The 13792-nt window shown below is 41.1% G+C and overlaps 1 protein-coding gene across 1 annotated transcript in view; it reads left to right on the top strand.

Moving 5' to 3' along the window:
- hace1 (HECT domain and ankyrin repeat containing E3 ubiquitin protein ligase 1) overlaps positions 1–13792 on the top strand; it is a 101167-nt gene that overhangs the window by 60411 nt on the left and 26964 nt on the right. Inside the window, exons 12-15 of the mRNA XM_087982643.1 lie at positions 2409–2755; positions 7240–7308; positions 7389–7476; positions 9470–9581. Coding sequence (XP_087838769.1) covers positions 2409–2755; positions 7240–7308; positions 7389–7476; positions 9470–9581 — 616 coding nt within the window. The remainder of the gene's footprint in view (positions 1–2408; positions 2756–7239; positions 7309–7388; positions 7477–9469; positions 9582–13792) is intronic.

Here is a 13792-nt window from a genome sequence, read left to right as displayed (position 1 = left end):
GATAAATGCCATCAGGCCCAGGGGACTTATCTATTTTCACCCTTTCCAGAATTTCCAACACCTCTTCCCTACATACCTCGAAGCCATCCATTCTACTTAATTGTGACTCAGTATTCACATTGGCAACAATGTTCTGTTCCTGAGTGAATACTGACGAAAAGTATTCATTCAGTGTCTCCCCAATCTCTTCAGCCTCTACACGCAACTTCCCACTACCATCCTTGACTGGACCTATTCCTACCCTAGTCATTCTTTTATTCCTGACATACCTATAGAAAGCCTTGGGGTTTTCCCTAATCCTACCAACTAAGGACCTTTCATGTCCCCTCCTTGCTGCTCTTAGCTCTCTCTTCAGATCCTTCCTGGCTACCTTATAACTCTCAATCGCCCCAATTGAACCTTCACGCCTCATCTTTACATAGGCCGCCCCCTTCCATTTAACAAGGGATTCCAATTCCTTATTAAACCACGGCTCCCTCACACAACCCTTTCCTCCCTGCCTGGCAGGTACATGCTTATCAAGGACACTCAATAGTTGCTCCTTGAACAAGCTCCACATATCAATTGTGCCCATGCCTTGAAGCCTACTTTTCCAAGCCACGCATCCTAAGTCGTGCCTCACCGCATCATAATTTCCCTGCCCCCAGCTATAACTCTTGCCCTGCAGTGCACACTTACCCCTCTCCATCACTAGAGTAAAAGTCACCGAATTGTGGTCACTATCCCCAAAGTGCTCACCTACCTCCAATTCTAACACCTGGCCTGGTTCGTTACCCAGAACCAAATCCAGTATGGCCTCACCTCTTGTTGGCCTGTCTACATCTTGTGTCAGGAAACCCTCCTGCACACATTGGACAAACACTGACCCATCTAACGAACTCGAGCTATAGCTTTCCCAATCAATATCAGGAAAGTTAAAGTCCCCCATAACAACCACCCTATTACTTTCACTCTTCTCCTGAATCATCCTCGCAATCCTTTCTTCTACATCTCTAGGACTATTAGGAGGCCTGTAGAAAACTCCTAACAGGGTGACCTCACCTTTTACTATTCCTAACCTCAGCCCAAACTACCTCAGATGGCGAGTCTTCATCCATCGTCCTTTCCACCGCTCTAATACTATCTTTGACAAGCAATGCCACACCTCCCCCTCTTTTATCCCCACCTCTGACCCTACTAAAACATTTAAACCCTGGAACCTGCAACAGCCAATCCTGTCCCTGTTCTACCCATGTCTCCGTAATAGCCACAACATCGAAATCCCAGGTACCAACCCACGCTGCAAGTTCACCTACCTTATTTCGTATACTTCTTGCATTGAAGTATACACACTTCAAGACACTTTCCTGTTTACAGGCACCCTCCTTTGAGATTGATGCCATGTTCCTAACCTCCCTACACTCCAGGTCCTGCACCCTAAAGCTACAGTCTCGGTTCCCATGCCCCTGCAGAGTTAGTTTAAATCTTCCCCCCCCCCAAGAGCACTAGCAAACCTCCCGCCAAGGATACTGGTACCCCTCAGGTTCAGGTGTAGACCATCCTGTTTATAGAGGTCCCACCTTCCCCAGAAAGAACCCCAGTTATCCAGATACCTGAATCCCTCCCTCCTGCACCATCCCTGCACATCTTTATTTTGGTACTTGATTCACTTATACCTTCATGTAGTTTTCCAGCAACTTGTAATCAAGGGCACACATCCATTTCGGCATCAACACTCCTCAATATCACATCACTTAAGAAACCTCTTCACTTCCATCCTTCCTACGAACATGGATAGCCTCGCTCGTAAGCACATTGCCTTCCATCTGCTATTTTCTTGTCCACTTACTCAACCTATCCTGAAACCTCTTTGTGATCTCGCAAGATATATTTCCATTAGTTTTGTTTCATTCACAAACTTGGAAATATTATATTTGTTTCCCCAGATCCAAATCATTAATATAATTTGTGAACAGCTTGGGCGTGAGTCCTGATCCTTGCAGTACCCCATAAGTTATATGTTGGACCTGTGCTGCCTTTGGTTTACCTGGCTGGGATCTACATTTGCTAAGCAATATCAAAAAAGCAATATTGTTATGACTTCTGGTAATGGTTATTGTGATTTAGTTCTCTTCCTTCTTCAAAATATATTTGGCTGAAAAGCAATTCAAGATTGAGATTTTACTTGTGGCCAAACTATGAAGAGCTGCAGGCTGTTCAGTTGTTTCTTCCCATCGTATCACTTTTATGATTCTAATTGGCCCATTCTATACTTGCTAAGATTGAAGCAATACGAGCAAATAGAATCCAATATAGTACTTAAGTTGATTGGTATTTTTATATTTATATTTTTTACAAAGCAATTCCCCAGGTGATAGTTCAATAATAACATAACTGTATTATTTTTTGCTTCCTCTTTGTTTTAACAGCCTTTGGAACTACTATGGCATTCGCTGGATGAATGGTTAGTTCTTATTGCCACAGAATTGAAGAAAAATAAAGAGGACTCTGAAATGGATGCTAAAAACATCACTTCAATTTTACTGAAACAAAGAGCCCAAGAACAGCAAGAAGTTGTCACTAGTCGAGTGTTTAAGACTGTTAGCAAAGAGATCTTGGAAGACCAACATGCCAGCTTAGAGAAGCTTGAAGATAGTGACAACACTACACAGGATGCCAGTTCAGATTGTCTAGATGTAATTTCTATGACAGCAAATCGACTGAGTGCAGTCATCCAGGCTTTTTATATGTGCTGTTCCTGTCAAATGCCTCAGGGGTGAGAAAAATTCAAATTTTGGTTTATTTTCAGTCATTGCCTTTCTATTGTTATCTTCATCTGTCTACAGGATAAAATAGTTCGATTGTGAAAATTTCAACTGGTTTTCACTGGAGCTTTGACGTCAAGTATCTTTTTCTCCAAATAAGAAGCTCAAATTATCTAGACCAGGTAGCTCCCATTTTTGACGTTAGAACTAAAATTCTTTCTATCTCCTCTACTGTGGTATGTAGAAACATGGACTTTTTTAGACCGAGATAGAAACATTAAAGAACATTGGTATTGGTACAGTAAGTGAACTAGTGACTGATAGCTTGAGGATTTTGTAATCATTTTAGAAGTCTAAGTGCAGAAGGAGGGATTTTGAAAATGTGCGGCTGAGGCAGAAGGGGGTAAGATAGATGCCGCAGGTTGTCATACTGAATCAGAGGGCATGCAAGAAAATGTAATGGGAGCAGTAGACCATACAGACCACTGCCTTTCAATATGATCATGGCTGTTTGAAGGCTCAACTCCACTTTCTTTCCCATTCCCATATCCCTCTGTTTCCTGAGAGATCAAGTAACACTTTCTCTCTCAGCGAGAAATACATTCATCGCAGGTGTCCATTCTATTGCAGCATTCCAGTTCCTGCCTGCCTATGCAGCACCCAACTGTTTTGCTGGCGTACCACTGCAAACCTTCTATACTTTACAGCCCTCTAGTTTGCCTGTTGTTCTTGCTTCCAAGAATTCTTGGGAAAATTGCAGCAAATGTGCAGCCACAATCGCTTCTGACTTCTTGACTCAATTGAGACTGTCAGGTTTGAAATCCAGTCCTCTCTCTTTTTTTCTTATTTATTCATGGTATGTGAGCATCACTGATAAATCCGGCAAACTGTTGTTCATCCCCAGGTGATGTGAGCTGTTCTGTTGCACCACTGCAGTTGATCAGGCATAAGTGTACCAATAGTATTATTAGGAAGGGAGATCAGATTTTTGAATAGTGACAGTAAAGGACTGTGATCATGGTTCACTATTGGAACCAAAGGAAAGAGGGGTAGGCCTCTTGGTCACTCGAATCAATATTATTTGAGGGTTGAGGGGGTTCCCTCTGTATTTAATTCCCATGTCCTTCTGCATGGTTGTGGTCATGGTTTTAGAAGGAGCTGTCTAAGGAATCTTGGTAGATGCTGCTGCTATGGAGCACTGGTGGTGGAGCAAGTGGACGTTTGTGGATGAGTGCCAATTAAACGGTCTAATTTGTCCTGTATGGTGTCAAGCATGTTGAATGTTGTTGGAAACTACACTCATCTTGGCAAGTGAAGTCAATGGCCTTCTCCTGCACTGTAATAATTCTGTAATGTGGGGTATTCCATCACCATCCTGATTTGTGTCTTGTACATGGTGGACAGGCTTTGCGGAGTTGAGGGATGAATTGCTCTCTGTGGGATTCCTAGCCTCTGGCCCACTCTGGTAGGCATTGTATTTATATGGCTCGTCCAAGTCAGTTTTGGTCAATGGTAACCCATAGAATGTTGTTAGTGGAGGATTTAGTGATGGGAATGCCATTTAATGTAGAAGGACAATGTTTAGATTCTCTCTTGTCAGAGATGGTCCTTGCTTTGGCATCTGTGTGGTGTGAATGTTTCTGCCACTTTTCAGCTCAAGCTTGGATAATGTCCAGATCTAGCTGTATTTGGACATAGTATCTGAAGAGTTCTGAATGGTGTTGAACATTGTGCAGTCATCAGCAAGCATCTCCTCTTTCATGAGTTTATGATGAAGGGAATGTCATTGAAGCAGCCGAAGATGAGGAACGTCTGCAGAGATATCCTGGAACTGAGATGACTAACATACAATAACTGCAACCATTTTCTTTAAGTCAGATATGGCACCAACCATAGAATTTCGCCTGTTTTCCAGTTTTGTTAGGACTCCTTGATGCCGCACTCAGTCCTGTTGCTGGAATTTTGTCAGGGCCTGTATGCTTTGTAGCATTGAGTGCCTTCAAGCATTTTTTTGGTATGAGGTTGAGTGAATGAAATTGTTTGAAGACTAGCACCTGTGATTTTGGGAACCTCTGGAGTGTCCCAGATAGGTCATCTACTCAGCACTTCTGGCTGAAGATAGCTACAAATGCTTCAGTCTTGTCTTTTGCATTGCTGGGCTGGGTTTCTCCATTACTGAGGATGGGGATATTTGTGGAGCTGTCTGCTTCAGTGAGTTGTTTAATTGTTCACTACCATTCACAATTGGATTTGACAGACCTGTTGAGCCACAGTCTGATTCATTGGCTGTGGAATCATGTATTTGCATCGCTTAGACACTCGACGTGCAAGTGGTCCTATTTTCGCTAAGTTGACATCTGACTTTTAAATAAGTTTGGTTCTGCTCCTTGCCCTCCTGGACTCTCCATTGAACCTTTTTTAAAGGAGGCTGGTGAGTTACTGGAGTACATTTTGCAAATGGTACACATTTCTGCCACTGTGCAGGTGGTGAAGAGAGTTGATATTTAAGGTGACCGAGGTGCCGAGCAAATGGACTGTTTTATCCTTGGTGTTAAATTTCTTGTGTTGTTGGAGCTCTACCCATTCAGGCAGGTGGAATACATTACATCACACCTCGTATATTGTGAACATGCTTAGGGAGTCAGAAAGTGAACTTGCAGAATTCCCAGCCTCTGACCTTAGTTTAATTATCACAGTAGTAAGCTTAACGTCACAACAAGATTCCTGGGATATTGAAGGAAAATACACAGGAACAAATGTAGTCAAGTTTGTCATTGAAAATGGCTATTAATGCTATTCTTATGGGATTATGTAATATGTATGGTTCTCATGGAAAATATGAACGGTAAATGCAATATTGGCACCTTAAAAGGAGTAAGTAGAAACTAAACTTATCATTAATTTTTCTTAAAGTGGTTAAGAATTAATAAAGTGAGTAGAACTTATCCACTATTTTAATTTTAATGCCTTAATGTGGTTAGAGATGTGTTGACCTGCATTTGTGACAATTTTATGGTTAGTGCTGATTGGAATCAACTCTACATTCAGGTGACCACTTTTTCTTGAACTAGACTGATTTGATTGGTTTGTAGGTCACTACAGTGTAGTTGTCCAATGTTCAAATATTCATCTAAATTAATGTGAACATACATGAAATGGAAGGTGTTTCACATTTTTGTGTGTATGGTTGGAGGTAGGTTTTGTGCAACAGTGACCAGTACCCAGGTACTGTTATTATTAGATTAGATTACTTATCGTGTAGAAACAGGCCGTTCAGCCCAACAAGTCCACACCGACCGCCGAAGCGTAACCCACCCAGACCCCTTCTCCTACATTCACCCCTTCACCTAACACTACGGGCAATTTAGCATGGCCAATTCACCTCACTTGCACACTTTTGGACTGTGGGAGGAAACCGGGGCACCCGGAGGAAACCCACGCAGACACAGGGAGAATGTGCAAACTCCACACAGTCAGTCGCCTGAGGCAGGAATTTAACATGGGTCTCTGGCGCTGTGAGGCAGCAGTGCTAAGCACTGTGCCACCGTGCTGCCCATTAATTATCCTGCACATTAAAGTTCAAGCCAGACCTGGAACGTAGAGTATGATCATCTTAAACTGTGCTTTGACTTGAACAACTTGCCTTTAAAGTATGAGATTACATGAGTGTTCAGATGCTTTTTTTTTCATCCAGGAACTGGTGAGTGTTGAAATGCATCATATTCATCCTTTGCGTATGCTAAGACTGGCCAATTTTGTTTTGGTTATACCATGCTCTTTTGAGCCTAACTCTGATGTTAGTTTAGTTATTCAGCTGGGTGTATGATCTTTACTTACTTGGTCTCAGCGCAGGGAATAGGTTTGAACCATATACATTTGCCAAATGATGTCAGTACAGAGTTAGCATTTGCATAAGCTGCAATGGAATGTTGAAGTAAATTTCAAGGCAACTTTCTTGGTTAATAGCTTGTGATTGAGATATAGTTGTAATGGGGTATTATCCTTTTTGGGAGCATTCAGTGATTATATGATAACACTAAGGATTTTAACATGAAATAGTTTGATCACAGAGCTATTATATTTAAAAATGGCTGGTTTAATGTGTGAAACTGTTTTATCTTGTTCACATGATTGAGATTTAAGTGTTCTGAAATGTAGGCTTTCATTATGTATATATGATCAGCTTTTCAATTGAAGTGATATTCATAACCACGTAGAAGTAGGTCATTTGGCCCAGTTGAATCCATGCCATTTTTGAGATTAATACAGTCAGACCCACATACAGTCATTCCAACCTTGCAAGTTTTTCTTTCTTAATTCTCTCATGAAATTTCTTTTTAAAATCATTGATTGTCTCCCCTTCACCACTACCATTGTAGGCAATGAGTTAGATGTTGTTATCATTTTTGGTTTTAAAAAAAAAGCTCTTCCTCACATCCCACATAGAACACATTGGTGAACATGAGAAAGAACATACATCACTTTTCTTTTACAGAATGACATCACCTCGCTTTATAGAGTTTGTGTGCAAGCATGATGAAGTTCTGAAGTGTTTTGTGACAAGGTGAGCATACATGCTTTTCAATGCAGCTTCACTGTAGCATTATTGAGTGCTCATTCAAAAAAATATATATTTTGTTACAGAAACCCTATAATAATATTTGACCACTTTCACTTTCTTCTGGAGTGTCCAGAGCTGATGTCAAGATTTATGCATATCATCAAAGCACAGGTAGGCTTTGTTAAAGCTTATAAATTTAACTTTAATATAAGAACTCAGTAAATTGAAATCATGAGTTTGCAAGTCAGTGATGTATCATGTTCCGATTCTGAACGTCATTGAATGTTAGATGTCATTTGAAGTAGCTGTTACAGTTAGCCAATCGGTTATTTGTTTACAAGGGGGCAATTGATTGAGGTCATACTAATAAATATAGTGATTTCCTGCTAGAAATGTTGCGTGCCTTGTGAAGATGAGATTGTGTAGTGCTGACAATATGACCCCTTAAAATACTGGAGGACAACTACTGCTCGTGAAACTCCACTCTTGTGAATCGATGTTGAGAGCCCAGTCTAGCTCGTGCGTGCCTACAGTCACTCTAGCTGAAGTTAATTTTGTTAATACTGAGTGATCAAGCATGCATCCTTCATTGTATATGGCTTGACTACTAATTGCCTTACACAAAGTAACATTGGATAACCTTGTTGATAAGTTCTTATCCCTAACAGGTATTGCCATATTCAAGTACAGCAGTAAATTATTTTAGCATGTGATTACAGATTGTCGTCACACTGTATTGCTGTTGCATTTTGTCTATAGTGGTGGAGGGGTGGGGGAAAGGAAGGTAGGATAGGAATTTTGTTTCTAAAATAGCTCTTGCTCCAATTCTGATCATTGGTCACTGAGTATCACAAGTACTCTGAAATGGGCCTGAGGCTGCCACTTTTGGATCTGAAAACTGTCCAGTGTGTCTGAATTTACCCTGGAAAAGTAAGTTTTTCTCAAAATAAAGCAAGACGAGTGGTATTTTTCACTAATAGGATGCTGCTGTCAAACTGCAAAGACATTCTGCATACGAAAAAATAAGTAATGTGGTATATGAACTTTAGTCCTAATACAGCGTTAACTATGTACTTCGTATACCTCAACAACTAGTGAATTGTATTAAATAGCACATCTTTTTGGCAGTTTCCAATGAGAACACTTACTGTCTACAATCACAAGCATGCAAAACTCAGTACATCTAATATTGAATTAGATTACTTAGTGTGGAAACAGGCCCTTCGGCCCAACTAGTCCACACCGACCCTCCGAAGAGCAACCCACCCAGACCCATTCCCCTATATTTGCCCCTTCACCTAACACTACGGGCAATTTAGCATGGCCAATTCACCTAACCTGCACATTTTTGGACTGTGGGAGGAAACCAGAGCACCCGGAGGAAACCCACGTACACACTGGGAGAATGTGCAAACTCCACACAGACAGTTAACTGAGGTGGGAATTGAACCCGGGTCTCTGGCGTTGTGAGGCAGCAGTGCTAGCCACCGTGCCACCATATTGCCTGATATTAGAATCAAGTCCAGGATTGGACAGCATTTGCTGTCCAATCAAATGTTACGAATTATAAGCATAACACAAAAAAACTCTTGTCAATTGGGCTTGCAACTCAGATCACTTAAACTTATTCACTGTTAAGTATATCCATACACAGGTTCCTGTCGTCTGGAAAAAACAAACCACATGACCAAACATTGAGCTTTGTTTTGAATAAAGTCTTGGGGGACAGTAAATCCCTTGCACATTCTTCATGGCAGTGCTTGGAGTTGCTCTGCCCTTTATTTGCTCCTGTCTTTGAAATTTGGCTTTTTTGCGTTTGTCCTGATGAGTGCAAGACAGAAATCTTTGACAGCATGTCTCTTATTTTTTGAGCAATATCCTTGTTAAGTAAATCATTACCTCTATCTGTGTCCTTACTTCCACTACTTAATCTTGCTATTATTGCCTCATGGTGTGAAACCTTTCTGTTCTGTATCCTTATTCTGGACTAGCATTTAGTGCACAGGGATAAGAGGCTATTGATTGAGGTCTAGTATTACAATGATAAGGGGAGCATCAACACTTTCTATTTGTCTTCATCTTCAATGCAGTAGCCTATATTTTTATTAATTTTTTTTGTACTTTATAAGAAAAAAATCAATTGGGTTCTTTTCTCACTTTTTAGCCCTTCAAGGATAGATGTGAGTGGTTCTATGAACACCTTCATGCTAATCATCCTGACTCTGATATGGTGCACAGGCCAGTTCATGAAAATGATATCCTACTGGTTCATCGAGGTATAGTTTGAATTATGTTAACTGTACAAAAGTAGTTCCTTTGAAAACTTCATCTTGTAGCAGCAATGTTTCATGTCTTCCCTCTTTTCTGAATGAAGTGTGCAAGAACAAAAGAAACAATCATCTATCTTTTATTTTAGAAATCTTGTCAAATTAACATTGGATTTGCACCTTTTAGAAATATCATGATTGCAAATAAAACTGTACTATTGCAAATGACCCTTCAACATGATGACAGGATGCTTTTTTCAAATATAAATTACAAAATAGTGAACAGTAAGAAGGCCATGGATCTTCAAAGAAATTATATAATTTGTTCCTTCTCAGTTTTATTTGACTTTATGCCTGGTTAAAGTATGACAAATTGTTTTATTGTTCCCATTGTAAAGATTGGAATTATCAAATTGTCCATTAGATTAGGTTAACCACCAGAGCAAGGCTGGGATAGGGTTTCTTGGCAGGTTTTGTGAAATTGAACTATTTTGTATGCAGATACTCCCCTAGGAGAACCTGTTGCATGGAAGGAGCTCACTGCTGCCTACAAAGGAAATGTGGGTTATCAAAACAGGTGTCCAGCTGCAGTGTCATGAAAAGGTCCTTAGTAAGCAGGTTCAGGGTAAGCCAGAGCCCCTGCAAAACAAACCCCTCGTGCTGGGGCTCCAGCACAAATGCCTTATGTATAAATGGAGAGACACCAACTTCGTGTGACCAATGAATGTATCCTCGACAGTACATATAGGGGATTAATTATCTATAACTCAGCAAAACAAGGGGGCAGTTACTTGGCTCCAGGGATTTGCATTCAGTAAATAGGAATTGATGTTAAAGCCAGAATTGAGTCTCTTCAAAATTTTACACCTGGAGAATCAAATGTCATAGTCATTGAGTTATAGAGATCTACAAGGATTCTGGGTAATCCAAGATGTAGGACGGGAAAAATTTCTGGTTGTAAGAGTTGCTTTTTTGGGGTATTTTAGGAGCTGGGGATGATTTCCTCGAATTCCAGGAGCAGCAATTACTGTTTTAACTGCTGTTGCATTGTTTTGGAACTTTGGGGGGGAAAAAAAGTCAAACAACAGCAGTTTTAAAAGGGAGAAGAACAGACAAAGGAAGCACTTGGTGAGGTCCGTGCAGGAGAGAGAGAGAACCTGCACAGTTGGTGCCTTTGCTGTTTTTGAATTCATGTGTTGCTGGACATCGGAATGTATCTGGGAAAATTAACAAGCAGTGAATTTCACAATTAATCTTGGAGGAACCAGTTTGGGGCGAAGTTCACAACACAATCAAATAAGTTAATTGTTTGTTTTAAGTCTGTCCAAGAGAGAGGCTGTATTAGTGAGTACAGTGGGTTCTTTCTTGATTATATGTTTTGGAGATAAGTCTCTTGATTAAGATTAAAATATAAGCCATAGCTATTAATTTAACCTGGTGCAGTGTTTTGTAGAGGAATAAGACGATGTTATTTTCTGGGTTGTGAAGGAGCAAAAATGGCCTTTGCAGTGATATGTACTTCTTGTCAGATGTGGGAGTTTAAAGAGAGTTTAAGGGTTACTGTGGATTATGTCTGCCATAAATGCTGTTGGATGTGAATCTTATCAGATCGAGTGGATCGGTTGGAGAGACAGATAGAAGCGATGAGGAATTTGCAACAGTGATGTGATGGATGGCAGTTAAAGGAAAGGGGGAAAGTCTCAGATACAGTCAGAGATGGGTTAACTCCAGGAAGGGTAAGAGAGGTAGGGACCTAGGGCAGGAGTCTTTTGTGGATATACCCATTTCAAACAGATATGCTGTTTTGGAAAATGTAGGGGCTGATGAATTCTCAGGGGAACTTAGCACAAACATCCAAGTTTCTGATATTGAGACTAGCTCTAATGCAACGAGGGGTACGTCGGCTTCCAAGAGGTCAATTGTGTTAGGGGATTCTGTAGTCAGAGGTAAAGACAGACGTTTCTGTGGCCAGCAGAGAAAAAGCAGAATGGTGTGTTGTTTCCCTGGTGCCAGGATCAATGATGTCTGAGGGTGCAGAATGCTCTCACGGGGAGAGGGGCCAGCAAGAGGTCATTGTCCACATTGGAACCAACAATATAGGAAGGGAAGAGGTTGAGGCTCTGAAGGGAGATTACAGAGAGTTATGCAGAAATTTAAAAAAGAAGTCCTCAAGGGTAGTAATATCTGGATTACTCCCAGTGCTACGAGCTATTGCGAGCAGGAATAGGAGGATAGAGCAGATGAATGCATGGCTGAGGAGCTGGTGTATGGGGGAAGGATTCACATTTTTGGACCATTTGAATCTCTTTTGGGGTAGAAGTGACCTGTACAAGAAGGACGGATTGCACCTAAATTGGAAGAGGACTAATATACTGGCAGGGAAATTTGCTAGAACTGCTTGGGAGGATTTAAACTAGTAAGGTGGGGGGTGGGGGGGTGGTGTGGGGGGCAGGTGGGACCCAGGGAGATGGTGAAGAAAGAGATCGATCCGAGGTGGGTACAGCTGAGAACAGAAATGAGTCAAACAGTCAGGGCAGGCAGGGACAAGGTAGGACTAATAAATTAAACTGCATTTATTTTGATGCAAGGGGCCTAAAAGGGAAGGCAGATGAACTCAGGGCATGATTAGGAACATGGGACTGGGATATCATAGCAATTACAGAAACATGGCTCAAGGATGGACAGGACTGGCAGCTTAATGTTCCAGGATACAAATGCTACAGGAAGGATAGAAAGGGAGGAGGGAGGCAAGAGAGGAGGGGGGAGTGGCATTTTTGATAACGGTTAGCATTACAGCTGTGCTGAGGGGGGATAATCCCAGAAATACATCCAGGGAAGTTATTTGGGTGGAACTGAGGAATAAGAAAGGGATGATCACCTTATTGGGATTGTATTATAGAGGGAATTGAGGGAAATTGAGAAAAAAATTTGTAAGGAGATCTCAGCTATCTGTAAGAATAATAGGGTAGTTATGGTCAGGGATTTTTACTTTCCAAACATCGACTGGGACTGCCATAGTGTTAAAGGTTTAGATGGAGAGGAATTTCTTTAACTGTGTACAAGAACATTTTCTGACTCAGTAAGTGAATGTACCTACTAGTGAATGACCTACTCTTGGGAAATAAGGCAAGGCAGGTGACTGAGGTGTCAGTGGGGGAGCACTTTGGGGCCAGCGACCATAATTCTATTTGTTTTAAAATAGTGATGGAAAAGGATAGACCAGATCTAAAAGTTGAAGCTCTAAATTGGAGAAAGGCCAATTTTGATGGTATTAGGCAAGAACTTTCAAAAGATAATTGGAGGCAGATGTTCGCAGGTAAAGGGACAGCTGGAAAATGGAAGCTTTCAGAAATGAGATAACAAGAATCCAGAGAAAGTATATTCCTGTCAGGGTGAAAGGGAAGGCTGGTAGGTATAGGGAATGCTGGATGACTAAAGAAATTGAGGGTTTGCTTAAGAAAAAGAAGGAAGCATATATTCTGTATAGACAGGATAGATCGAGCGAATTCTTAGTAGAGTATAAAGGAAGTAGGAGTATACTTAAGAGGGAAATCAGGAGGTCAAAACGGGCACATGAGATAGCTTTGGCAAATAGAATTAAAGAGAATCCAAAGAGTTTTTACAAATATATTAAGGACAAAAGGGTAACTAGGGAGAGAATAGGGTCCCTCAAAGATCAGCAAGGCAGCCTTTGTGTGGAGCCACAGAAAATGGGGGAGATACTAAATGAATATTTTGCATCAATATTTACTGTGGAAAAAGATATGGAAGATGTAGACTGTAGGGAAATAGATGGTGACATCTTACAAAATGTCCAGATTACAGAGGAGGAAGTGTTGGGTGTCTTGAAATGGTTAAAGGAGGATAAATCCCCAGGACCTGATCAGACGTACCCGCGAACTCTGTGGGAAGCTAGAGAAGTGATTGCAGGGCCTCTTGCTGAGATATTTGTATCATCAATAGTCACAGGTGAGGTGCAGGAAGACTGGAGGTTGGCAAACGTGGTGCCACTGTTTAAGAAGGGCGGTAAAGACAAGCCAGGGAACTATAGACTAGTGAGCCTGACCTTGGTGGTGGGCAAGTTGTAGGAGGGAATCCTGAGGGACAGGGTGTACATGTATTTGGAAAGGCAAGGACTGATTTGGGATAGTCAACATGGCTTTGTGAGTGGGAAATCATGTCTCACAAACTTGATTGAGTTTTTTGAAGAAGTAACAAAG

The sequence above is a fragment of the Chiloscyllium plagiosum genome, unplaced genomic scaffold (genome assembly GCF_037043375.1).
Source record: "Chiloscyllium plagiosum isolate Xiang-an unplaced genomic scaffold, Cpla_swu_hap1 HiC_scaffold_3, whole genome shotgun sequence".
Lineage (NCBI taxonomy): Eukaryota > Metazoa > Chordata > Chondrichthyes > Orectolobiformes > Hemiscylliidae > Chiloscyllium > Chiloscyllium plagiosum.
This window is presented reverse-complemented; position numbering and strand designations above follow the sequence as displayed.